At 41.3% G+C, this 27,231-nt stretch overlaps 1 protein-coding gene across 1 annotated transcript in view; it reads right to left on the bottom strand.

Annotated features, from left to right (window-relative positions):
• LOC102875446 (phosphatidylcholine:ceramide cholinephosphotransferase 1-like) overlaps positions 1-27,225 on the bottom strand; it is a 41,929-nt gene extending 14,704 nt beyond the window's left edge. The window contains exons 1-2 of the mRNA XM_006880310.1: positions 27,139-27,225; positions 10,508-10,625 (exon numbers count right to left, since the gene is read on the bottom strand). Of these exons, the coding sequence (XP_006880372.1) occupies positions 10,508-10,625; positions 27,139-27,188 (168 nt within the window). The 5' untranslated portion in view covers positions 27,189-27,225. The remainder of the gene's footprint in view (positions 1-10,507; positions 10,626-27,138) is intronic.
• Positions 27,226-27,231: the final 6 nt, after the last annotated feature.

Below are 27,231 nucleotides of genomic sequence, written 5' to 3' on the forward strand. Positions count from 1 at the left end.
ACCCACGGCTGACCCTCGAGCGGTTCTGCAGAGGCTGTAAATCACACAGATGCTCTTGCAGAGCAGCTGGTGGATTCGAATCGCTTGCCTTTGGGTTGGCTGTGTAACTCCTTACCTCTAAGCTCTGGTGGCTTAGTGCAAGGTATTGGGCTGCCAATGTTGTGCCAGCAGCTGCACTGCCCAAGGACAGGCAGTCTCTTCCTGTGCGATCTAATGCCTCTAAAAACCCGCTCGAGACTTACTCAGGGGTTGGTACAATTTGATAGCACAAAACAATAACAGCACCATTCTAAAAGGTGAGATTTTCTTTGGTGTTATTGTTCATTTTACATGGCGAATCTCTATTGTTTGAGTGAAGTGAAGCATAGGGGCGAATGTTGTTCTAGGTTTGAAAAGTGACCAAAGTTTTACTGCCATTTTTCATCATAAAGTTCAAATTATGGTGAACAGAAGTCTGTTATGCAGGTAATTCTGATTTTTGGATGGAATTCCCTGGCTAGTGGTACCTAGACAGCTCTAGAATCCTCCCTTGGGAAAAAAAGCTCTATTTTCCATATATTTGTACTTTGGCACAGTAAGTTGGAGGGCAAGTTATATGCATAATTAAAGTTATGTATTGTCACTACTCCTGCTGACCTCTTCATGGTAGATGATGTTGCTGTATGTGTAACAAGAGTTAACACATACTGTTACCCATAGATGATACTCATAGACGGTCCTCCAGTGGGAAGAGGCTGTAAATTGTATCAGAGATAGTCCACCTTTCTCTCTAAGAGTAGTTGATGGATTCAAACCATGTGCCTTTGAGTTGGCAGTGAAACTCCTTACTCACTAGGCCACCAAAGCTCTCTTCAAAGCAGATAGCTGATGATAGTTGATGACATTTAGAATACTGTTGTCACCTCCTCCTATCCAGTGTCTCTCAAACAAGGGCCTCCTGGCTCCAGCAGGCTAACCTCATCTCTAACTCAGATGCCACACAAGGCATCCTCACCTGTGGCCCAGGTGAGAAGAATGTGGGAGAAGAAAGAGTAGGCCAACTTCTCTCTGCCATTGGCTACCTGTAAGAAACCAGGCAGGTCACTAGTCTCTGAACCAATCACAATTTCCAATCACTAAGCAGTAAAGCAAACAACATACAGACTCTAAGACTTTCTCACTGGAGAGATCTAGGAAGCTGTGACCAATTGTCCCGTTAAAATTTCTGCTGGCTTCCCATGGTCTTCCGACAAAGTTCAAACTCTGTAGAAGGGCCTGAAATAGGGCTGTAACCTGCCCTCACGCCTGGCTTTTTTATTTTTAGGATCAAATGCCCCCAGTACACCCAGCTTTGTCCATGCCCCCTAGACTCTCTCTCATACTCTTGCTGGTTTTTTTCCACCTGGCACATTCTCCCTTCTCCATTTCTACTAGGCAAATTCTTTTGATACTTGGCTCAGACAACACCTCCTTGGTGCAGCTGACACCCCTAACAGCATCAGCCACTGTCTTGAACGCTTCTAAGGGAACTGGGCTGCACTAGACTTATCATATGGATGACTGGACACAATGGTGAATGATCCACGGAGTTAGATGCCCACCACCTGGGAGAGGAGAGAAACTTGTCTGATACATTTTGTATCCTCAAATGTTACCATCATGTAGGGCAGGGTCTTTAGAAACAGGTGAGAAAGCAGACAGTTGGCTTGCTTATCAAAAGAAATCCCAACACTCTCTGAAGTCTCAACAGGAAAGCCCTCTGCAAAGTTTATGGTTTATAAAAATCATGTAAACACACATCTGGTGAAGATTAAACCTGAAGAAGAGGCAGAGTGGTAACTGTTTAGTCATCAAGACCAGATTCAGGTAATGAAATATGCGTAAATACTGGACTAATAGCGCAATAAGGGCGCTCTGGAGGCTTATGGGTAGGGAGTTATGCTGCCAACCCAAAGGCATGTACCAGTTTCTTTGAGGGAAAAAGATGAGCAATCTCCTCTCATGTGATTTACTGCCTCAGAAAACCCAATGGAGGGTCAGCTATGCATTTGTTCCAACTTAACGGTATGCAACAACTAAACACTGGAATGTGAGCGTCAGGGCTGCATCCTTTCTCCTTATATGCCGAGCAGATCATCTGAGAGGCTGGACTTAATGAAGAAAACTGTGACAATCAGAATTGAAGGAAGATTCATCAACAATGTGCATTATGCAGATGATGAAACCTTGCTTGCTGAAAGTGAAGAGGATCTGAAAAATTTATTGGAGAAAACAAAATACTATAGTTTTTAAAATCAATTACATCTCAATATCAAGAAAACAAAGGTACTTATCACTGGGCCAACGGGCAACAATCATGATAGATAAAAGACTGAAATTGTCAACAATTTCATCTTGTTTGGTTCTACAATCAATACTCTTGATATCAATAATCAAGACATCAGAAGATGTGTTACATAGAGAAAGTCTGCTGTTAAGCAAAGCCCTCTCCAAGTGATTAAGGGCCAATGATATTAGTTTAAAGTCTTACAGTGCCCCTGAATCAAGCCATGGTCTTTTTCAATAATTTGCTGAGCATATGAAAGCTGGATAATGAATAAGGACGACAGAGAAGAATCTATGACTTTCAGTTGTGGTGCTGGAGAAGAGTATTAAATATACCATGAACTGACAAAAGAACAAACAAGGATGTCTTGAGGAAAGTGCAATCTAGGTGTTCCTTAGAGGTAGAACTCCATCTCACATGTTCTGGGAATGTTGTTAAGAGGGGCCAGTCCTTGGAAAAGAATATGCTTGGAAAGGTGGAGGGTCAGTGAAAGAGAGGAAGACTCTCAATGAGATGGATTGACACAGTGACTCAATGGACTCAAGTTTAACAGAAATGGTGAGGATGGCACAGGGCAGAGTACAGATCTGCTGTTCACAAGGTTGCTGAGTCACAGTCGACTCAACGGCCCCTAATAACAGCAACAGACAGGGCTGAATGTAGTTTAAAAAAAGAAAATTCTCCTTTTTTAGGTATTTTTTCATTTTATCTATCATGAATGTGGAGTTTCTTTACAATGGCAAGGATAACCTTTTGTTTCCTTCTTTTTTTAAGATAGAGGGAAAAATATTGAATGCATTGTTCAATTTTTTTTTTACCTTCTGAAAAAGGAAAACCGTTAACTGTGGAGAGAATAGAGGGAAAATGAAGAAGACACCAGAGGGAAAGGGTATAGATAACTATAATCCAGAAATTGAGAAAAAAAAAAAACAAACCCTGAAAATGAATTGAAAGGATAATGAAAGTGACAAGAAAATTAGAGACAAGTACAACTTTAGGAAAAATGGAGCATTGAGCTTGACAAATTTAAAGTCCACACCAGTCAAAAGGGTGACGTGGTGTTATTTGAGAAAAGACGACAATCTCTATTACGAAATACTGCTGAGATTAGCAAGAGCCAATCAGAACACCAACATTTATCAGCATAGATGGTAGTGTGGAACACTCCAGCTGCAACCGCAGAATGTAAACAAGAAAGTTACAAAATCCTGAAGAGCATCAAGCCTTTAGCCTTGTTAGGACTAAACCTGTGCCAGAAAAGAAACTTTTTAGGCTGATAATGACTGCAACCCCACTTAGCAGTGAGCTAAAGGAGGTGCTTTGATCTTTCTAATCCATGTACTGCAGAAAAGCTAACACTGGTACAGAGCAAGGAAGCTCAAACACCACCCAGAGAAACTCTTGCGCAATCTGACCACACATGGGGGAGGCGGGAACCTTTCAAATTCAAGAGAATGATTTCTCAGAAATTATTCCCTCAGAAGATAAGCCAGCTAAGCTCTTGTGCTGTACTGGAATCTTTCCTTAATGTTTTCAAATCTAAGGTAACCATGGGGACCACTATAACTAATAAACATGCATCTCCCTTTAATGCATATCCACCAACAGATTAATTCATCTGACTATTAAAATTGATTCAGTGGGGTAATCGGGATGGGCGTGTCGGAGACAGTATGATTGGCACAGGACAGAGGAGAGTTTAGGGCTGTTGTACATAGGGTCACTATGAGTTGCAAGTGGCTCGACGGCACGTAACAATAAAAACAACAACATGTTTTTTAAAAATTTTATTTTATACTGATTTATTTACAAAGTTTACATTGTTTTTCACACTGGATGGTTTCCGTTTCCTTCACACACACCCCATCAAACTGTGAGACTCTATAATTAACCACTCCTCCCCAGCGCATTCTCACCCTTCTGCTTCCACCCCTCTTGCCCGCCTGGATCCTCATACTCATTCTACAATAATGGTTTTATACAGTATTTGTCCTCAGGGACTGAATTAGTTCACTTAGCATAATGCTCTCCAGTCCCTCCCAAGTTAAGTAGTAATTTATAAAATCATTGCTTCTGCATGCTGCGCACTCACTCCACTGTATAAATATATCATAATTTCTCAATGCATTAATTTGTGGTTGGACATGGGGGTTGTCTGTGTTCTTGCAATGGTGAATAATGTTGCTATGAACAATGGTGTACAAGTTTCTGTTTGAGCCTCAGTTCTCATTTTCTCAGGTTATATTCCAAGCTTTAGAATAACTGGGTCATACGGAATTTCTATGTTCAGCTTTTTAAGGAAGTACCAAACTGCCTTCCAGAATGGTTGCATCATTTTACATTTCTACCAACAATGTAAAGTGTTCCTATCTTGCCACATCCTCTCCAACATTTATTACTTGCTGTCATGTTAAACTCTGTCTGGAGTGAGATGTTACCTCATTGTGGGTTTGATTTGCATCTCTCTTATTGCCAGTGATTTGGAGCATTTCTTCATATATCTGTTGGCCATCCTAGTATCTTCCTCAGTGAAAATTCCTTCCATGTCTTTTGCCCATTTTGTAATTGGGTTATCAGTCCTTTTCTTGTGGAGGCCCAGGAATATTCTGTAAACTTTCGTATTGAGACTCTTGTCTGAGGTGGTATTGCCAAATGTTTGTTCCCAGTCGGTAGGTTTTCTTTTAACCCTGTGGGGAAAAGGTTTTGATGCACACAGGGATTTAATCTTTAGAAGGTCCCATGCATCAATTTTATACTCTTCAGATTGTGCATTTCTGGGTGTATCTGGCAGTGTCCTTATATCGTAGACTAGGCTTTCTGAGCTTGGTCCCAGTTTGTCTTTTACAAACTTTATCGTTTGGGGCTTTACTCCTAGGTCTGTGATCCGCCTAAGAGTTGATTTTTGTGTATGGTGTGAGATGCAGATCCTGAAAACAGTACATGTTTTTTCTTCTGTTCCGCCGGCATTAGGCTGTGTATCTGGAGACTAGGGAAAGTGTTTATCCTATAAGCTTGCTAAAACAAACAAGAACTTTCTTACAAGTCACTTCATTTTTCCCCCCTCTTTGTTAGCTAGAATCATAAGCAGCTATATAACCAAGATGACAACATGCTGTTTTCTCAATTAAATGTACCTTCCTCAGGGAAAGGCTGTAATGAGGTTACTGTTGTGTGCTGTCAAGTTGATTATGACCCTGTATGACAGAGCAGAATTAACAGGGACAAATAAAGGTGCCAAAACCATGACAGCCTCCAGTACCAGCCCTGAAAATGGATGCACAGAGACATAAGGCTCCTGCTTCCTGAGAAATTCCTACTGGAGAACTGTTCACACTCATTTCCATCACTATGTTTCCCAGTGGCTCATTACTGTTGAGAGGAGGCCTACATTTCTTTTAACATCAAAATAATCATTTTCCCAAGCTGTATATATTGGGAAATAAAGAGTACACTCCTATTATATGAATGAACAATAGGGCCAATTTCTATAATTACTACTGCATACTTGTTGGAACATTTTTCTTGGAACCCAAGCATTTTGAGTATTGGCATTAAGGGAAATAATCAGTGTAATCATTATGTGATTAATGTAATGGTGGAACTGTGTTTAAGTTTGCATGCCTGTATTAAAGCAAAAAGTTCTATTTTAAAGCTCAATCTTGTTTGTAAGTTTAGTGATGATTAAGTCTAATAAGAAAAGCCACCAATTTACTCACAACAGACTTAACCGGTGTGTGAAATCATGGAAAGTCCACTTTAGTAGCACTACACAGGATCGGGCTAGCTCAGTGGTAAAACACAAGCCTTTGAAATCCTCCCCTTCTAGCCTTGTTTCTTACATTAAATCTACTATCAGGTTGTAGTGATCCAGACTCTCTTTATTGCTCAACTCTGCCTTCTCCTTTCTGTTTCTAGGACAACTGCTTAGCTTGAGGTCTTACTGCAGCACAAACATTTGGATGAAGGTGGTTTCAACAAAGGCAGGAACTGCATCTATTGTATTCACCCACAGTACTCTGAACAGCATTTATACCAAAACAAAGAAAAAACAACAACAACAAAGAACCAAAACCAGTGCCTTTAAGTTATAATTGCCAATGGGGTAAACTTACACAACAGGGCAGAATGGCCTCAGAGTTTCCAAAACTGTCAGGCTTTCCAAAAGCAGCCTGCCACATCTTTCCCAGGAGGATGGGCTCAAACCTCTGAGCTCCTGGTTAGCCTCTCTACCCGCTGTCCCACCATGAGACTGTATCAAATACCCAACAAACGCTTAATTCATGTTTTCTGACTATATGGACAAATAAATAAAGAGTTAACAGCTCACACGTGACACTAAGTCTTCTGTTTCTGAACGGTATTTTACATTTACAGATGTTCTATAAATATCTAATAGTGCTTTCTTTCACTCCCAACACCCGCTCAAGACAGATCCAAAAAGCACTATTGGCCTCGGTTTGTCAATAATGTAACTCAGGTTCAGAGAGGTGAAACGGTCTGCCTAATGCAGCTGCCGCACAGCTAACCGGTGGCTGTGCAAGGTCCTCACCACAACATCATAGCGGTTTTCTGTCTACTCCTGGGAAGGTTTGTGTTTTGACAGTGACTCAAATGAGTTCCTTCTCTGTGTAATGGGTCAAAGCAGATGATGAAGATCTGATGGTGATGACGGTCAGACATGAAGTGGAATACTGGACTAAGTGACTTTCAGTAAGGTTCCTTTCAATTCTGAGTGGAGACTTAGGACGACTCGGGCACGGATATGACTCTAAATGAGCTCCAGAGCTTCCGCCTAATGCCACACTTCTCTTCCTTCTGACCTAGCTCGTCAGCGCTATTCTCCAGTCCGCGACCGGCCACTGAATTCTTAAGTTTGACGTGCAGCCAAGGGTAGTACGGCAACTCTTCTTTCTAGAATAAAGATGTTTTCCATTCTATGTCTGAAGTTTTCTCAGCAAAAAGTTATGAATGAATTTACTTAAGTCTTCAGAGTCAACTCTCTATTTAGAGGTAATATGGGGCAGAAACAAGTTCATTAATACACAAAAAAAAGGCCAGCCCCCCCCGCCCCCAGAATGTCAGGGATATTCTACAGGACAACAGAGTCAATCACTGTAGTTAGGACCGGCAGGCAGGTGGGGAAAGGGAAAAGGATGGCTCTCTAGATTTGGAGACTCTTGAGTCTTAGGGCAAGACAATCAAATGTAACATCAACACTTCTGTCAAATGTCCTTAATCATTATCCTACCACTGAAAATTGAAGATACATGTTCCTTTTAGTGGATGGTGAACTACCAGGAAGTAGGCAGCTGTAGTCCAGCCAGCCTCCCATCAGGAGCACCACACCATGAGACTTCAACAGCAACAGGATACTTCTCACAGCCAAAGCGCTGCAGGCTGAGTATTAAGCTTGAGAGCATTTTCTAGAGTATCAAGAAGATGTAAGAATAGTTCCCTTGTAAATACTTGAGAGAGAGTAAAACAAAAAAAAAAGGATATATTTAGGAAGGTAAGCCTGCTTACATAGAAGAATCTTGTGTTGAAAACACCCATTCATTATGAAGGTTTCTTCAGAGTTAAGGAAACAGTTTGCAACACACATGGAAAAACTCAAGTAAAATAACATCTAGGACAGATATTGTGATGTTGGCAAAGAGTACTGAATATCTCACAGGCTGACAAAAGAACAATCTGATCCTGAAAGAAGTGCAACGTGAGGTCTCCTTAGAGGCAAAGACGGGGAAACTTCACCTCACTCACTGTAAGCATGTTATCAGAAGGAACTGGGGCTTCAAGAGCGACATCATGTTGGGAAAGGTAGAGGGTTGGGTAAACAGAAGACCCTCAAGAAGTGGAGTGACACAGTGACTGCCACAGCGGGCATGAGGATGACACGGAGCTCTGGTTCATGGGTCACTATGAGTTGTAGTCGACTTGGTGGCATTTAACAATAACAGGACAGATACAAATCTAGGGAAGAAGGAGTTTACTGTAAGCAAACAATCTAAAGAGAGCCAACGCTTTCAATGTCAAAGGTACCACTTGAAAATTCTAGTAAACTTTTAAAGTTAACTCTCAAGGCTCCCCTAGACAGCGTGCCTCTTCTGGAAGGAACACATGTGCAAAGAGGTGTGACTGAAAGTTCTCAGGGTGTTTTACTAGTACGAGTGAATGCACAGGCTCAAGGGTCATCTGACCAACAGCACCTTACTTCTTTCATGATAAGAGTTGTGTCTAAGAATTTGGCCCCTTATTTCAGATAAGAAATCTCTTCTGTGCAGTTAACTTCTTCAGAAAGCCTGCTAGAAAGCCCACTATGGGTTGGGTCCAACTCAATGGAACAACAACAACATATTTCACAAAAATTATTCCATATACATATTCTGTACTTCCTCATACAAAAACTGAGAGAAATTAGTCTCTTCCTATCACATTAAAGAGCTTTAATATTGTTGTTGTTATGAGCCGTCGAGTTGCTTGGGACTCACAGCGACCCTATGTACAACAGCCCTAAACTCTGCTCTGTCCTGTGCCAATCGCACCATCTCCGATACACCCATCCCGATTATCCCAGTCACTGAATCAATCCACCTCACAGAGGGTCTTCTTTTCCTGCGTTGTCCCTCCACCCTACCAAGCATGATGTCCCTCTCCAAGGATCGGTCCTTCCTTCCAACATGTCCAAAGCATGTTAGACAGAGCCTCAGAATCCTTGCCTCCAAGGAGCAGCCCGGTTTAACCCTTTCCAGGATGAATCTGTTTGTTTTCCTAACAGTCCATGGTACCCTCAATACTCTTCTCCAGCACCAAAGCTCAAAGGCATCAATTCTCCTTCTATCCTCCTTAGTCACTGTCCAACTCTCTGATGCATAACAAGTGATCGCAAAGACCATGGCCTGTATCAGACGCACCTTAGTCTCCAGAGAGACACCACTGCTCTTCAGTACTTTGGAGAGGTCCCTAACAGCAGACTTTCCCATGGCAATAGCATTTAAAAAAAAATATTATCTTCAGCTAATCATTATGTTCTGATGATATCTTGAGTTTAAATTCTTTGAAGGGGAAGTTCAAGTCAAAAAAAGATCAAGGACACTTCTCTGGATTAAGAACCAACACACAGCACCAGTGGGGCTATGGAGGCTGTATAAGTCACAGGAGCAGAGATGGCTCATGTTTCTGCCTCAAAGCAACAGGTGGATTCAAACCTCTTGACTTTGGGTTAGCAGCCAACTCTGTGGCCACTAGGCCACCAGACCTCCAGAAGGAAAATTGCTGTTATTGTTGTGTACCCTCAAGTTGGAACAGACCCATAAATGATCCTCCAGCAGGTTTTCAGAGGCAGTTAATTGCATGGGAGGCGACTGTCCATCCAGCTCCCACAGAGCAGCTGGTGGCCTAGAACTGCATGCCTTTGGGATTGCAGAGAAGCTTCTCGCCACTAGGCCATCAGAGCTCCCTAAAGGAAAATTAGGGAGTGGAAAAATTACTTCATGAAAATCTTACAGATTCCAGTGGTTCAATCTCTCTGTGTACAGGTCAACTTGAGAGCAGTTAGCAACAACAACAAAGAAATGTTACATGGCTCTAATGAGAAAAGAGAGGGATATAGTTTGTTTTTAAGTTTCCAAGTTGTAAGTGAAGATCTGTGAAGAGCTCCATCCTTCTAGAGAACAGATTCTTATTTCTAGGGTTTTCGGGGGGTGGGGGGGGTGTTAAGGTAGAAGTATGAACATAGATATAGCGTCTCTTGCTCTGCTATTATGGATTATTCTGCTGGAACGAAAATTAAAAAAGGAGAGACAGATATATATTATTTGCATTTGAGCTTTCTCTCTGAAAAAGGAGGGAACAGCATATAAAAGCTTTTGGATCTGTGTCAAAGGAGCAAGTTGTATTTTATAAGACTGGCAAGAAGCCAAAAAGCTAGCCCCCTCAACAAACTTTATTGCTAACATACTAAGCAGACCACATATGTCCTCAGCTGGAAGGCACTGGCAGGGCTTGGAACTTCTGAGAAGAGTGGGGATGTGGCTGCCAAGTCATACTGCTTAGTAACACTCCCAGACCAGAGTGGAGGGACTGGACTATGTTCTGAAGAATTTTCCACTCTGGGTTTTAATCAAAGGCCCATCCTCATCCACCCACCCCCAGGCAAAGACGAGAAACAAACAGAAAAGGAAATTATAGTGAGGAATGGTTTACCTTTGGAGAACACTTGAAATGCATACCGGGAACTGGGAGTGTAGTTACATACATTGTAATACACCGATACAGGTACAGCGTGCCAACTAGGCAGAAGAATCTTCTGCTAATAATAGACCTAGAAAAAGGGAAAGACAAGGCAGATTCTCAGTCAAACAATCCCACCGGTTCATTTAGGTTTTTATTGACCCAACAAAACAAACAAAAGACTATAAGAAAGCTTAAAATGAAAAGGTTCTTATTACGCAAGTGAAGAGGATTTTTGAGACTGTTTTAGGTTTTTTTTTTAAAAAAAAGTATTAAGTAGCCAAAGAGTTTTAAACACTATATTCCCACAAAATTAAGTTTCTTGAAACCATAAAACCAGGTTGACAGTCAAGTGAAGCACAAGCAGGGCCATTCTGATTGGTCACAGTTCGCTCAGTAAATGCTAAGAAAGGGTGGAAAAGGATGGAATACCTTTTAATGTCTTAAGAGGGAAGGTGCTAGAATGGAGTTAGACTTAGAATCCAAAACTTTTCTGCCATATAATGAGAAAAGATACTAAAAGTGTTTACTCATTTATCTTGGGGTCTGGGGATCCCAAAGCTGATTGATTCGTGATTCTGGGGACAGCCTTGTGTGTGGCAAACAGTCTTCCTGAGAAACTGCATCTCACCTCTCTCCAGTTCGGCCTTCCTTGCCTCCTGACAACGTACACACTACTGACTTTTTGAACCTTAGTCTCTTTAATCAGAAAACCAGGAACCAACTGAGTGCTAATGTATGAAGAAAAATCATAGCCCAAGACCAGGCACAAATGGTAGCTGTGCAATGTATGGGCTATGTATGTGGAAGAATCACAGAAAATCAGTGAGAATTAGAACTAGAAACACTTTCATGTTTATTAGTGGTTCTAAGAAATAATTAGGTATTGCACAGAGCCATGTATAGTGAGTTTGACAACTTCTAATATCAAATCCCATGTGAATTTGTACAAATATAGCCTCACTGAAGCCAATTCACGTCTTTGGACGAGAAGTTCTCCCCTCTCCTTCTCTGTTGCTCTACCATGGGCCAGGAAACTGGTTCTGTGAGGTTCTCCTCCCTCAATCATTTTAGGAGTTCAAGTTTACACTGACCCAGGACAAGCTAAGTTAAACAGACAAGGAAAAGTTACAAAGAGTCGACGCTTTTTCCTCCTACAATATTTAATTACTGCATGGTGCAGTTTTATTTTTATGCAGATTGGGCATTCTAACTGATAGTTTGGTGGAGCTAGAAAACTCCCATCTTTCTGAACAAGAATGACACAGAACTTATATAATTGTTGTTGCTGTTACGTGCCACTGAGTCGCCGGTGACCCATAGCAACCCTATGTACCGCAGCTCTGAACCCTGCCCTGGGCCTGAGCCAGTCTCACTAATTCCAACACACCAAAACCCACTGCCCCAGTTATTGTATCAATTAATCTCATCCAGGGTTTTCCTCTCCTGTAGTGTCCCTCCACCCTTCCGAGTATGATGTCCTTCTCCAAAGACTGGTCTCTCCTGGCCATCTACCCAAAGTATGTGAGGCAGAGCTTGAAAATCATAGCCTCCAAGGATAGACTTGGTTTCACCCTCTCCAAGACAAACCAATTTGTTTTACTGGCAGTTGATGGTATGTTCAAGACTCTTCTCCAGCACCACAACTCAAAGGAAATCAATTATTCTTCTGTCATCTTTAGTCACTGTCCAGCTCTCTGATGCATAGCAAGTAAATTGCAAAGACCATTGCCTAGATTAGGCATACCTTCGTCTCTAGACTGACATTGAGGTTGTTAACAATTACACCTTGCTCAGCTCCACAATCAACACTCTTAGCACCAGCAGTCAGAAAATCAAAAGACGAGTTGCACTGGGAAAATCGGATGTCAGAGACCTCTCCAGAGGACTAAAAAGCAACAATGTCAGTCTAGAGACTAAGGTGCACCTGATCCAGTCATGTGTAATTAAAAAGTCAATTTAAAAATAATTACAACTGCACAGCTCATACAAGTTATGTACAGGTATCTTGTCATTTTACCTACAGTCTGATACTGGCTCAGAATTGCTTCTCATACAAGCCTCTTTGCTTATTTCTCTTGATGAAATTGTTTGTGTATACCACTCACCTCCAAGGTAGCTTTGTTCTAAATAAGACAAGCATTCATTTAGAACAAAGCTACCTTGGAAAGGCTTGTATATACTTCCAAGATTTAAGTATCATGAAAAGCATAATGCAATTAAGCAAGATATGAAGGGAAGTATTAGAGTATCTTTACTAAGAAAAAGCAAAAGAAAATACTGCAGTCAGTTTTACACTGTCAGCTATAAAATCATAAATTTTCTTAAAAGGAAAACATGCTCCTTACCCACCTGGCTCAAGTATGTTTATTTGCAATTTCATCTCATACTCAGGACAGAAAAATGTCAAGTTTAAATCTGTTAAATTCTTTGGAAGAAGAAAATATAAGAGTGACTGCATCTATTCCTCAATTATGGTAAATATTACAATCTTAAAGTCACTTTGTTTGAGTGCTTCATGGCACTCAAAGAATGGACAGATGCACACACTTGGCATTTCCATATTTTAAATTACAGTCAGAGCTAAGTAGGAATGAACGGCTTCAGATTCCTCTAACAAAGTGCAAGAAAAGAATTACAAAGGATAAGAAAAATTATTCTACAAAAAATACTTTCAAAGTAAAAAATACTGAAGATTCTGCCACACTGACTATATGTAAGACGGCAAACCTTTCTTTACGTTTCAGATAATTTTATTTTTTCAAATTTTGTATTTATCAGGAATGACTGAAATAAAAACACAATTGAGTCCCATCATCATCATGGAAATGGCTTTAAGAGAAAAACTAAAAGGTGAATATTATTGTTTCCCATTTTCAACCAATCAGTAGTTGCCACTGATCAAAGACAGAAACACTCCCTCCACGGTCAACTTGATGTTATTACATCAGTGTTAATAGCAGACAATAAGTTAGAAGTGGTTGTTTGTAAGAATTTTCCCACTTTAGGCATTTACTTAAATCAACTTTGGAATATCTTCAACATACAGTATAAAAAAAGGACATTTACTGTGCAAAAGTTCAAAATGTGTGAAAAAGGAAAAGGTTAAACATGTAATGGTGCCAGAATAAAGACACTGAGGACACAGTCATGAGACAACACTGATTGCTAGGAGTTAAATGAACATCAAGAATACTATAATCATTAGTCACCAAGTAATAATGGTATTCTCAAAGAGGACACACTCTCCTTCAGGGTTAAAGTAGCCTGTTCTCTAATGTTTACACCTTCCAGTGTAAACACCTTCTAGCTTACAGAAATGTCTATCTGGTCATAGTTGTCTAATCTTTTCTAGAGTATCTAAGTGACAGATTCATAAACATCGTTTCTAAGAAAAACAAATAAAAAATCAGGAAAGAAAGAAAGAAATGTTCAAATAAAGTTTGATTATGAAGATCCAGAATATGGGCGCTCCGGTGGTCTAGCAGGAGGGAGCTGCGCTTCCATACCACAGGCAGCTAGTTAGAATCCACCATAGGATGCTCCACAGGAGAGAGATGAGCGATCTGCTACTGCATGATTTACTGCCTCTGAAAACCTGCAGGAGGGCCAGCTAGGAGTCAGTTCTGACTTGACAGTACTTAACAATGAATATTTTAGAAAAAGAACCCCACAACCACACCACAGCCACTGAGTTGGTTCCCACTCACACAAGTCCTCTACTGGGTATCCCAGACTAGAAATCTTCATAAGAAGAGAATATCATTTTTCCACAGACTATGGGAAACCACCAATCTTTCAGTTATTGTTTCTGTTAGGTGATGTCATGTATAACTAACAGTTACTCTATGAAAAACAGATCTGAACACTGTCGTACCTTGTGCATCCTAATAACTTCTGACATACTCAAGTCCACTGCAGTGCTGTATCATCCACGTGGCTGAGTCTTCCTCTCTTTAACCGACCCTCCACATTTCTAGGTTTGATGTCCCTTTCCAAAGACTAGCTTGTCCTAGGCAACACGTCCGAAGCATATCAGGTGAAGTCTTGTCATCTTTGTCTCCAAGGAGCTTTCTGGCTGTATTTCCACCCCCACACATTTCTGTTTGTCCTTCTGGTGGTCAGTAATATAATCAGTATTCTTCTCCAACAAAACATTTCAAAGGTTTCAATTCTTCTATCCTCTTTATTCACCATCCAGCTCTCAGGTGCATAGCAGGGGACTGGACAGACCATGGCTTGAATCAGGCACACCTAAGTCTTCAAACTGATACCACTGCCCCCCAGTACTTTGGAAAGCTCCTTGACAGACGACTTTTCCAATGTAATACCTCTTTTGATTTCCTGACTGCTGGTACCAAGAGTGTTAACTACGGATCCAAATAAGATGAAATTGTTGACAATTCCAATCTTTGTCTCCATTTATCATGATTTTGCCTATTAATCTAGTGGTGTGATATGATTAGGCAACCTATTTAGATACTAGTTTTACTTCTAACAATAACTTGCTTTGTGTCCTTCACTATTTAACTTCCTTTAGAAATGAATTAATTTCAATTGAAACAAACAAACAAAAGGATACCTCTTCTCTTAATAATCAGAAAAAGGGGTTTAAAAAAACCCTCAGAAAATACAAAACCTAACGTGTTCCCACCTCATCAATTCTGATTCACAGTGACCCTGTAGGAGCACACAACTGCCTCACAGGTTTCAAGGCTGTAACCAGCATGGAGGCGAACTCCACTTTCTTCTCCTGCGTGGTGGTGATGGGTGGGAGGGCTCAAATCACTGAACTCTCAGTAGCTCATGCTTAACCACTATTCCACCAGCCAGCCAAAGTCACTGCTGCGCAGCTGGAAACAACTCACAGCTGACCTTCCAGCAGGGTTTCAGAAGCTATAAACTGCATGGGAGGAGACTGCCATCTTTCTTCCAAGGAGCAGCTGGTGGATTAGAACCTCTTGCCGTTGGGCTGGCCACACAACTCCTTACCTAGCACAGCACCACTCAATAAATGAAAAGGCTACAAAACAGTGCAAAGAATGGACATCAGAATGATTATCACCTACAACTTTTGGAAGTATTTTTCTCTCAAAGTTAAGAGGCTGGGGAAAAAGGCATGTCCCTGACATGGTAATAACAGCAGCTACCATTCCGTCAAGTTCCATCTCCATGCCAGTCTCTGTGCTGGGAAATTTTATCTTTACAGGCTCCTTTAGTTCTTAAAACTCTGCAGTGCATGGCAGTGATGCTCATTTTACAGACTAGAAAACTGAGGTTCAGAGAGTTTAAGTGAAATACATTACACAAGTAAAACATATTCAGAGAAACCACTTAGTATTACATAAGAAATCACACTTGTATTTTTAGATTACACTGCTTGGCACCTCCAGGTGAGCCAAAACCCTCACACATTAGAGTCATATTTCAAAATCTATAACATCTTAAAAAATTTAGATTTTTCACTAGTGTTTTATGCCATATATACTGACCCAACTCTATAAAATAAATAGCATTCTGGTACTAATTTGGTAACTACATTACTCAAGTACTGGGGGGGAAAAATTCCTCCTTCTAGTATCACATAAATATCTAAAATGGAATGTGTCAATTTTTCATTATTGTTTGTACTTGGCAGCCCGTTAAATTTGCTTCCCAGCTCCCCATATGTTTAATCAGTCACTCTGAAATATCATCCACTTCTCAACATTCTCTATTTCACAAAATTCCACAAAGACTTGTTTCTAATTCTGCTCTTGCCTCCACAAAATCTACTTAGCATAGCCAGAACAATCTTTGAAAAATATTTCCGAGAATTATGTCACTTAAAACCCTGCAACAGTTGCCAAATGTCTTTGACGAAAATCTCAATCCTTTACCAAGGCCATGAGGTCCTGGGTGATCTGACTAGCTTGTTCCCCAGCCTCACCTCCCACAGCTTCTCCTGTCCTAGATCTCAGCTCCACAGCACTGTCCCTGTGGTCTCTGAATGGATCAGGTGCCACTGGCCTCATACAGGATCTCTGTGCTTTCCCATAGAGCAGCTGATAGAGTAGAACTGCTTGTCTGTGGGTTGATGGTGTAACTCCTTACCACTAAGACACAAGAACACGCTTTTGTTGTATGGTACCTTGAAGGAAAGGCCTGACAATCTATTTCTGAAAAGTCTAACTCTGAAAACCCTATGGAGTAGTTGTCTCTGACACACATGGGGTGTCTCTGACACCATTTGATAGCAAATGGTCTGGTTTTTGGTTTTATATGTAGATTATATAGTAAGACAAAGGGGGGAAGGTTATCCTATAAAATATGAAAGAGAAGCTAAAAATGACCTATTAAAGACAATTAAGAATGAAAATCAATTTGCTATAATGAGTTGGACTTTTGCTTTATTTCCAATAACATACATACAATTGCAAAAAAAAAATTGTTCAGTATTTCCTTTTTAAGGCTTTAAAAAAGTAATATCTAAGTATGTGTTTATATGTGTATACTCACTACTAGAGTAATCATTCCTTATTTATTCCTTTTATCAAAACTTATCTGCCCTGAAGCAAATTTCTGGAGGCTCTTTCAGTCACAGCTATTACCACTAATGTTTGTTCTGGGGCTAATACAGAACTTTTAAAAGTTAATTCAATTTTTAAAAAATTAATTTAGGTATATTAATGTCTCCCTCTCCTGCACTGTCCATCAGAATCAGTGAGAGTGGCTCAGGACAGGGAAGGGTTCAGAGCTGCTTACTATGCATCGCAGGCTCCTACTCAACCAATAACATTCTATGACAGGTTTGGAAGCAGCAGCGGCATCCACTTCCTAAACAACATGCCTCCAGAAACTATGAACTTTGATAAATGTCAACAGTTGTAGAGGGCCTTCAGGTCTTTCGTTCACAGGGTCGCTGTGAGTAGTGCTCGACTCAAAGGCAATCAAAAACAACAATAACAAATTAACGTAATTTAATTTTAAGAAGAATTTTCTAAAAATGTAACAACATACATCATTAGCAATGGCTAATATTTATTCACTTCTAGATGCAGAGGACGACACTGTACGACATTCAGCATGTCAGCTGCTGCCATTATTTATTCACATCAGGAATGTGTATGTGATGAGCAGTAATCTAAGCACCGAGAACAAAAGGGAACACACTGAACCAAAGGTCTACCTCATGGTGCTGATATGCTCTGCTCGTAGAGGCAGACGGGATCCATAAGCACAACGTAGAGCAAGTCAGGCAAGTGCTAAAGGATAAGGTTAAGTCAGTTAGTCAGGAATGAGGATTGTCACAGAAGGCCTTCTGTGAACGAGGGCGAGTGCCAGCGAGGACACTGAGGGAGAAGATTCCAGACACGGTCTACTAGCTGGGGCCCAGGGAGCTGTAGCAGGGTGCTGAAGTCAAGTCCAGGAGGAAACTGCACTCAATCCGATAAAACCCCCTGGATCACACTGAAGACTTGGCTTTACCACAAGACGAGGTGTGTGAAGAAGGCCATTTGCTGATTTGGTGTTTCTCTGGCTGCTGAGTCAAGAGACAAGTTAAGGGAGGAGGAGGAGGGAAAACAGGGTGCACAGGAGGAAGTCCTGCAGAACCCAGTTAGGAGATGGGAGAGGCCATGACCTGTGGTAGCTGTAGATAAATCAGAAGCGGGTGAACAAAATATTACAAGCAAAACCCAAGATGTCTAGCTTGAGAACTGGGCAGGACAGCTCTGTCATTCACTGAAATGGAGAACGAGCAGAGTTAGGATTGGAAACCAGGAAGATGCCAAGTGTTCTGTCAAAGGCCTTCCACTTAATATTTTATTTTCACAATAGTATCAAGACAGACACTATTACTGTTCCCATTCTAAAGGTGAGGAAACAATGTTATGTCAGCTAAGTAGCTTGAGGGTGGTGTTTAAACTAGGATGATCTTCCCATGTAAGACTGATACCGTAACTTCATAACCAATTGTCATCATCATACCGATGGCTGGTGGTGGACAGAGGCAGTGAGTTCCTAATCAAGACTATGACTATTTACATACAACCAGAATGGCCTCTCAAGAAAAGAGGGGGGAAAGAAGCAATCTTTGGCATGTTATAAAATACAAGACAAATGGTGACATCATTAAAAAAACACAACAAATACAGACTAAGGTGCGCCTGATCCAGGCCATGGCCTTCACGATTACTTGCTATGCATCAGAGAGCTGAACAATAACCAAAGATGACAGAAGAAGTGATGTCTTTGAGTTGTGGTGCTGGAGAAAAGTACCGAACATATCATGGACCACCAAGAGAATAAACAGGTCTGTCTTGGAGAGAGTTAAGACCAAGCTACTCCTTGGTGGCAAGGACTTTGAAGCTCTGTCTCCCATACTTTGGACATGTGGCCAGGAGAAACTGGTCCTTGGTGAAGAACATCATTCTCGAAGGGTAGAGGGACAGCACAGGAGAGGAAGACCCAGGATGAGATTAATTGATATACTAACGGGGGTATTGAGGGTAAGTGTGTTGGAGTCAGTGAGACTGGCTCGGGACAGGGCAGGCTTCAGAGCTGTTGTTGTACATAGGGTCGCTATGAGTAGCTAGATGGCACATAATACCAACAACACATGAACTTCAATTGTTAGCACTATTCTTCTCTCTGATATGAGAATTTCTATCTCCCTTTTTTTTTAGGAGGAGAGTATATATTTCTTTCTTTCAAACTGCCTTTTAAGCAAGATGTATTACTTAGTCAATTTTCTTTTGTGCTAAATAGAAATAAAATTAATTTCTTGGCTTCCCTATCCCCTGCCCCATCCTTTTGTGTTCTCAGTTTAAAAGCCTCATTTAATGCTTATTTTTCAAACTGCTGAAAACCGCAGAGAATGGATCCAGTTCCTAGGGCTCAGGCCAGTGTTTAGGTCATGACACTTGACATGACGAAAATTAGAGAAGGTGAGAACTCACTAGACTCCCAGCAAAAGTGAGAATGAGGAGCAAGGGAAGTTGGGCGGAAGCTGCCACCAACCCTTACAGCGACTGCCCCTCCTCACTCAGGTATGGGGGGGAGCCCGGCAAGAGGAGAGGAGAAGGGAGGGGAAGGAGAGGTCGGCACAAAGCCAGACAGTCTGACGAAGTAAGGGGACAGGGAGAGAAGAAAACAGGTTCTCATTCGAAGTTTGGCAGTCCAGGATCACGGTGGTTCAGAGACAAAGGTAAGAGAGAAAAACAGAAAGTAAAGAATAGGGTTAGAAACTCCTGGTCAGCAATCTCTGTGAAGAATTAAGACTGAAATTGGCATTTTGCCCAGTGGGTAGAGCTCAACCCACACCTAACAGGTTGTATTGTTGTGCACCATCCAGTTGGAACTGACCCTCCAGAGGGTTTGCAGAGGCTGTTAATCGGGAGGAGACTGCCCAACCTTCTCCTGTGGAGCAGCTGGTGGAGTCCAACCACGTACCTTCGGGATTGCAGTGCACTTCCTTGTCACTAGGCCACCAGAGCTCCCTCCTAACAGGTTACAGGCTAGCAATTAGCCAGGTATTCAAACAGGGCTAAGTACATTTCCTAAAAACTACAGTGATGCCACAGTCAGCAGATACACCCTGGAGCAAACGCACATGACTTCCTCACTGTCTGGAACACATAAACATTATTATCAGAAATGAGATCAATCTCTTTTTATTTTGTCCAGTGCAACTGGAATCTATGTCACCATGTCTACTCTGAGAGCTCATCTCTAGAGGTCAGGGAATTTCTAACTTGGACTTAAAAAAGATGACCTTCACCCTCTAAAATCTACTTTTCTGGAACCTTGGGCACGTCACCAGCTTCTCTAAGAATGCTAATTATATGAAGTGTTGATTCAGAGAATCAAATTGTACAATTCATGTAAAAAAACCCCCAACTTGTTCTTTAAATACTAATGGATTTGGGATTATTTCCGGTAACATGGATGAAAGGAGATAGGCTAAAACAGACTTCAAGCAAGCACATGAGTAGAAACAGAAGAAAGAGAGGAAAAGACAATTTCTGCACTCTTTCCTGGCTTTCATACTAGGGAGGAAGATGACAGTTTATCAGTCAAATAATGGCAACAATGTCTCACCAAGTTGTAGTAACACTGGAACATTTTTAACTGTATGGCTTTCATACTTGGGTAGAGCTGGGAAAATATGGTGTCAAAAACTGAGATGCTCCTGTGAGAACTCACAAAAATGCCATCTTTATGTAACAATGTTTTGCTCACTGCCTCAGCTTGAGCACAACAGTCTACAAAGATGCTTGCTGAGTAAGTAAGTAAATGTAAATAAATCCTGATATTCCTTATTGTTCACAGATGTTATTGTTGTGTGTGTTCTAGTGAGAACCAACCCACAGCTAAACCTCCAGCAGGTTTTCAGAGGCAGTTAAATTGCAGGGGAGTAGAATGCCCCTTCAGAGCTGCTGATGGATTCAAACCATGTGCTTGTGGGATTGCAGTGCAGCTTCTTACCACTAGAGGCCACCAGAGCTCCCTCACTGTTGATTGTTGTAGGGTCAACAATTTATAACAAAGTCAGCTTTAAGTGTTTATGGAATTTAGCAATTCCATTAAACCGGAAGCTGGAGCAACCTGCTTTATATCAAATGCTTTATAGCAAGTGCTTTTAAGAACTGTAATAACAACCATCAAAGACTTATAACAATGGGGGGGGGGAATGCTGACATAAATACCTTGGGGATTAGAGGAGGAAGTAGATTAAGTACTTTGATCCAATCAGTTTAAAGTGAAAAGAAGCAGTGAGGGAATGAAAACAGGCTAAAATGAAATAAGAGTGTTAGTAAAGTCTCTCATCTATTAAATAAAGCACTAGCCCAATCAGCCAAATTAGTATTTGACTGCAACAGTTGCCAATCAGCTCAATGATTGTTTTAGGAAGGAGGGATAATCTCCTCCTGTACCAGTCAGATCCTATTTGAGGGCGCGCGCGCGCGCGCACACACACACACACACACACACACACACACACACACACACACACGGGTGGGGGGAGAGAGAGAGAAGTAAATTCTCTAGATAAATGTGGTTGTAACATTTCCTAAAGGCTGAAATAGAAAATACTTTTTAAAACAATCTCTACATATAAAATCATACATCATGCTGCCAAACATCTAAAAACCCATCCCCGCACTTTTAGAGGATAAACCCAGAAATGCCACACTGGAAAATGTTATTCATTTTTGCACAAATCACAATCCATCTAAAACCAACAATTTATGGCGACCTTCCAATGGGTTTCCAAGGCTGGAAATCTTTATGAGAAGAGACTGTGGATAGCTTTATTCTGTGCAGCTGCTGGTGGATTGGAACTGCTGACTTCTGGGTGAGCCCAAGGCACACTGCACTATGCCATGAGGGCCACAAAGTCCCTTAGAAACAGAAATAAGTTTCTGTAACTTTCTCAAAATAATTATTATGTCAGGTCTTAGGCAGAATCTGCCATAACTTTATCTTCTTTGATTCTTTTTTCTTTTGGCAAGGGATCAATTTATAAGAAGCCACTCATCTATATTTACTTCACAGGCCTCTCCAACTCATTTGTCTTCAAATAAATACAGCCAGAATGCTTGTAAAAAGCAAAGGTTATGAGACTTTGTCTTACATCCTTTGGGCATGCTGTCAGAAGGGGCCAGTCCTTGGGAAAAGACATTATCAGTGAAGAAAGACTGACTGACACAGTGACTGCAACAACGGGCCCAGGCACGGCAGAGATTGTGAGGAGCGCCCAAGATCAGACAAGGCTTCCATCTGTCACACACGGGGCGCCTGGAAGTCACAGCAGATTCACTAACACCTGACACCAACCTCCACCTCTTTGCCCAAACCAATATGCAATATTCCTTTTAAGCAAATTTCTGATTCCAAAGCAGCCATGGTAGGAAGCACCTATCAGGATATAGCTACATGGCTTGATTTTGCTCTGAAATAAAATATAATCAAGTAGTTGCAAGATCCCACATTAGTGGATTCTATCTCATTATATTCCATTTACTAGGAAGAGGACACAAAGAAATCTCAAGAAACTGTAATAACAGCAGATCCAATGACTATAAAAGTCAGGCAGTTCTATGTTTAAAGGGTGCCATGGCTTCTAGAGAACTCGAGGTGTCCGTCACACCTGCATGAAACGTGCTCTCTAAACATCAACCTGTCTAAACTGGGATCATCCCCCACCTGGTCTACTACAGCCGAAGCATTCAAACCAGACCTCTAGTTTCATTCTTGTTCTTCTAGTCACGTTACTGCAGCCAAAGTGGCTATTTTAAAAGACAAATCTGCTTTTATGCTTGTCCTAAAATGCCTTGTCGTCATGGCTGGAGTGAAATTAAAAATATTTATCCATGGCTTTATCCAAGACGTGAGCAGATCCACCGTCTACCCTTCTCTGACCTCATGTTCCCACTTGCCAGCAGCTCACTTCACCCACGCGGACTCTGGGCTGTTCCAGAAGCAGCCTCGGCGACCACATTTGCTTTACTCTGCTCCTGTCTGGGCCATTCCTCCCCCATACTCCTGCATGGCATTCTCCCACTTTGATTTGGGTCTCTGTTCAAATGGTACCTCATAAGATACCTTTTCCAATTATTCCACCTCAAAGACCTTCCTTTCCCCAGTATTCCCTATCTCTGATTCTATATATTTATTTGATCACTGCCTGTCTTAACCTGGCCAAGCACCTCTTGAGTCCTCTGTGCACTGCAGCACCACAGGGCTTCCAACAGTGCCTGGGGATAGGAGGCCAAAATGTAAATATGATTCACATGCATAAATGAAAGCATTTTAATCAGTCTGAAGCCATCAACTGCTCCAAGAGAGAAAGATGGGCAAGCTCTTCCCTTGCAATTTACTGTTACTAAAAATCCTCTGGAGGGTCAGTCATGAGGCAGTTCCAACAGACAGTGCATAACAACAATGTGCAGGCAGTGACTTAGATGCCGGGATACAAAGATGAATCCTTAACAGGATCTAGCCTTTTCCCTTGAGGAACTTAAAGTCTAATAGTGAAGGATGGAATATGGTATAACCTTGATGGGTCTGAGGGAAACTGTAGAGCGGAGCGGCTGGACATGAGAGGGGAGCATGGGGTCTGAGAAGTCCCAGGAGCTCCACGTTAACATTTTGGGACTTCACTGGCGCTACCACGAGGCACTGCTAAAAAATACGAATGACTAAGGAGATGGATTTGAAGTTAGAACTGACAGATTTTGAACTGATGGAGTATAGTGACAAGATTAGAGTGTTTGGTAGCCTACTGGCAAGGAACTGTGCTGAGAATTCAAAGGCATGAGGTTTGAATCCATCAGCTGCTCCTCAGGGTGGGGGAAAAAATGGACAATCAACTCCCGTGTGATTTACAGCCTTCGAGAACCTGGAGGAGGTTCAGCTGTGAGTCAGTTCTGACTTGATGACACATAACAGCAAGTGTCAAGACTGGGGAGAAGGTGGCTGATTGTTCTCCTGGGATCTAGGAAATATTACTGGCCAAACAGGAAGAACAACAATGTGGAAAACAATCCAGAACTGGTTTTATGCATGTTGAACCTGAGACCCTGTGAGCCCCACACCAAGTGGTAATAATTCATCAGGTGATGAGAAATTCCTTAACTTCGGAATTACCTAACCTTGCTCCTTGGCTATCAGGTGTTTACATGATCCTAACTGGGCTAAGACACATGTGTAACACACAGGTGTTGCTGTGCTAGCCATGACTTGGTTACGCAAGAAAATGTCCTAGGTCTTCGGGTGCTATCAACTCTGTAAGTTTAATGTACTCTTTATCACGCTTTCTTAAAACAAGGGATACCTGTTTTGCTGTCAAGTCTGATACAAATGCAAAAATTTCCCAGGCATTTTTCCTAGTCAGTGGCTTGAAAGTCCAATTCTAAATGAGGAGACAACATTACTTAGAATTTTGCTTTCCACTTCTCAATGTCATGGCCATCCTGCGTGAATACATGTATACATAAGTATATATACATACCAACATGGGGGGGGGGGCAACGGTCAGAATAAAAGGAAGCTAAAAATATTCTTTTTAAGTGTTAAAACACAATTTCTGGTTAACAGTTAAGGGTAACTGTGTGCCACACAAGGCTAGATCCAACTGTTACAATGTCACAAATTCTCCATCCAGGTTTACTAGGACCTCAAACACCTAGTCAAATTCCTGAGTTAATTTCTTAATGAATAAATCATTCCCACGATTTCAGCCTCTGATTACTCTCTACAAAGCAGAAGATACAGAGATAAGAATAGGGCGATGACCTACCTGCCTTTGTCTAGACTGAGAAGGACCTTTTGGGAATTACTGTTCCAGATGGCTTCACTCACAGGAGCTGTGCAAAAGGTGTTCTTGACAAACATCACTCCTGAGTGACAAATATTCTACATGAGGCAGAGGAGAGGGGCTGACTCAGAAAAGTCAACCGCAAAAAGAGGGAGACATTAAATCTCTGTCAAAGCAAACAGCCTATGACCGGGGGGGATATTTCTCCAGAATGCTGGATAAACCAAACTGCTACACTGCAAACGCCAGCAAGCTGGAAATGCATGGTCTCTCTGCCACTGAAAAACACCCTGACCTTCTTTGAGAGAGGAAGAACAGAGTCATTCATAAATACATACTGCTTGACAATGTGCCATTCTAGTGTTCTTTATCTCTCACATGTTTGGTCAACCAGATACAATGAGATGCGTTCACAATGAGGAAGACAGGAAATCAGGAATGTGGTCTGGCAGAATGTGGGCAGGAAGAATACCTGGGATTCTATCAGGGCCACTTCTCATGTCCTGATCCTGCCTGCATAACACCCCGATGGAGGACTTAAAGGAGTCCTGAGTTGAATATATTTCGGACAAAATAAAACTCCCCCAAGCTACTAAAATTCAAACATAATTGGCTCATTCAGTAATAGTACAATATAAATAATTTAAACTTGGAGGCCCTTGTATTATTCATAAGAAAAACAAAGCTCCTGAGGTCTAGGATGCATTCAAACCTCCCAACACACGGTCATGGCCAGAAGCCAGGCTTTCTGGGTCCCAGATCAGGGTTAGTTTTTTTCCAAGACACAAATGCATTGGCTTATTGATATTCAACCATTTAAACTTACAAATGAATATACTAGTAACGACAATAACCACCAGAACCCCCACAAAATTAAAAAGCTTGAAGGGAAATAGATTTGAGGCAAATTCTCTACTAGAAAAAAACAGAAAAAGAAACAAGCTTTATAGAAATTAGTCAAGAATTAGGACACTTCCTTAGAACAGCAATGGAATTACTTCTAAAGTTATAATTCCCTGAGAGACTGGAAATATTCCTTAAAACTTGAGGACTCTGTAAATGTTCATTAAAATTAATAATAATAAAAAAAAGGTAAATAAAAAAGTTGAGGACTGCCAAACTATTTCCAAAACAGACATCATCATAAACATTCCCCTTTCACAAATTCTGATATAACTTCACTGGCAAAAACTCAGGAAATGTAATCACTTCTATCTGCAGATTCATAATATGAAAAGATAAGGCCCTTACATATAACATACAGGGGAAAAAAACAAAACCCTCAGCATTTCTGTATAAAGATGTTCACGGTATAAATTCTCAGTCAGTCTTTTATTTTCTTAATTGAAGGTGATTTCCTGGTGATTTTCTTAAAAGCAACACAGTGGGGTCATGTAGCAGATCCCATCAGAAAGAAAGGTAATTCCTTAACGAGCTAATTCCCAAGCCTATTCTTGGAAGCAGTATTCAAGGTCTACTAACGAAGCATCAGAAACTCAATGACCAGGACACTTGCAGGTGGTTGGTTTGCTATAGAACTCAGCCAGCCAGCCAGCCAGCCAACCAGCCAACCAGCCAGCCAGCTTGCAAGGGTTCCTGAGTGTAGAGTGGAATATGTCAAGTCATTCTGGGTCCATGGGAAATGAAAAGGAGGTGCCTATATAAAACCAGGAGCCACTTGGCTACAACCATCATACAATGCTTTATGTGACACACTTTTTAGAAGGTAAAAATCCATGCAGGTTAATCCACATTCTAGCTACCTGAGGAAAGCTATACCCTAAGGGTGTCATTTTCCCAATAACCCAATTGTTCCATGAATACCTATTGTAAATTTATTGTGTGCAACAGCTTTAATGAGCTTTTGTTCAAGTTCCAATTTCTGACTCATTGTGGGAAAATGCTGTACTACAGTCAGTCCTTCCACAGTGCTTTAGGACAACAGTCTGGTCTTTATTAGATGGGTTAACAACACCCACACTGGGTAGTGCACCTGTGATTCAATAGCTCGTCCTCTCTTGAAGGTGTCTGAGGGCTTTCTTTCTTTTTAAGTGGAAACAGAAGACCATTATCCCTGACAATCCCATCTATCATTCCCATGAATGCTGCCTGTACCATGTGGTCAACAAACAAGACAGCATTTTTTTTTCTAGTTAAAAAAAAAAAAGAACAAAAGTAGCAATATTCTTTGAAGCCCACTGGCTAATTTCCGAATAAAAATTAGGCATCTGCAATAAACATCAGACATCTGACAGGGGTCGACACCCTCGCCATTACATCTAAGAGTTTTTGCTTTACTTACTTGTATTTTAAGAGCAGCCACTGAAATATCCAGAGTCCTACAAGGATCATGCCATTAATTTCACTAATAGAAAAGGCCCACTGCACCCGGTTA

Source organism: Elephantulus edwardii, unplaced genomic scaffold (assembly GCF_000299155.1).
Source record: "Elephantulus edwardii isolate Elephantulus edwardi_28Jun2011 unplaced genomic scaffold, EleEdw1.0 scaffold00007, whole genome shotgun sequence".
NCBI lineage: Eukaryota > Metazoa > Chordata > Mammalia > Macroscelidea > Macroscelididae > Elephantulus > Elephantulus edwardii.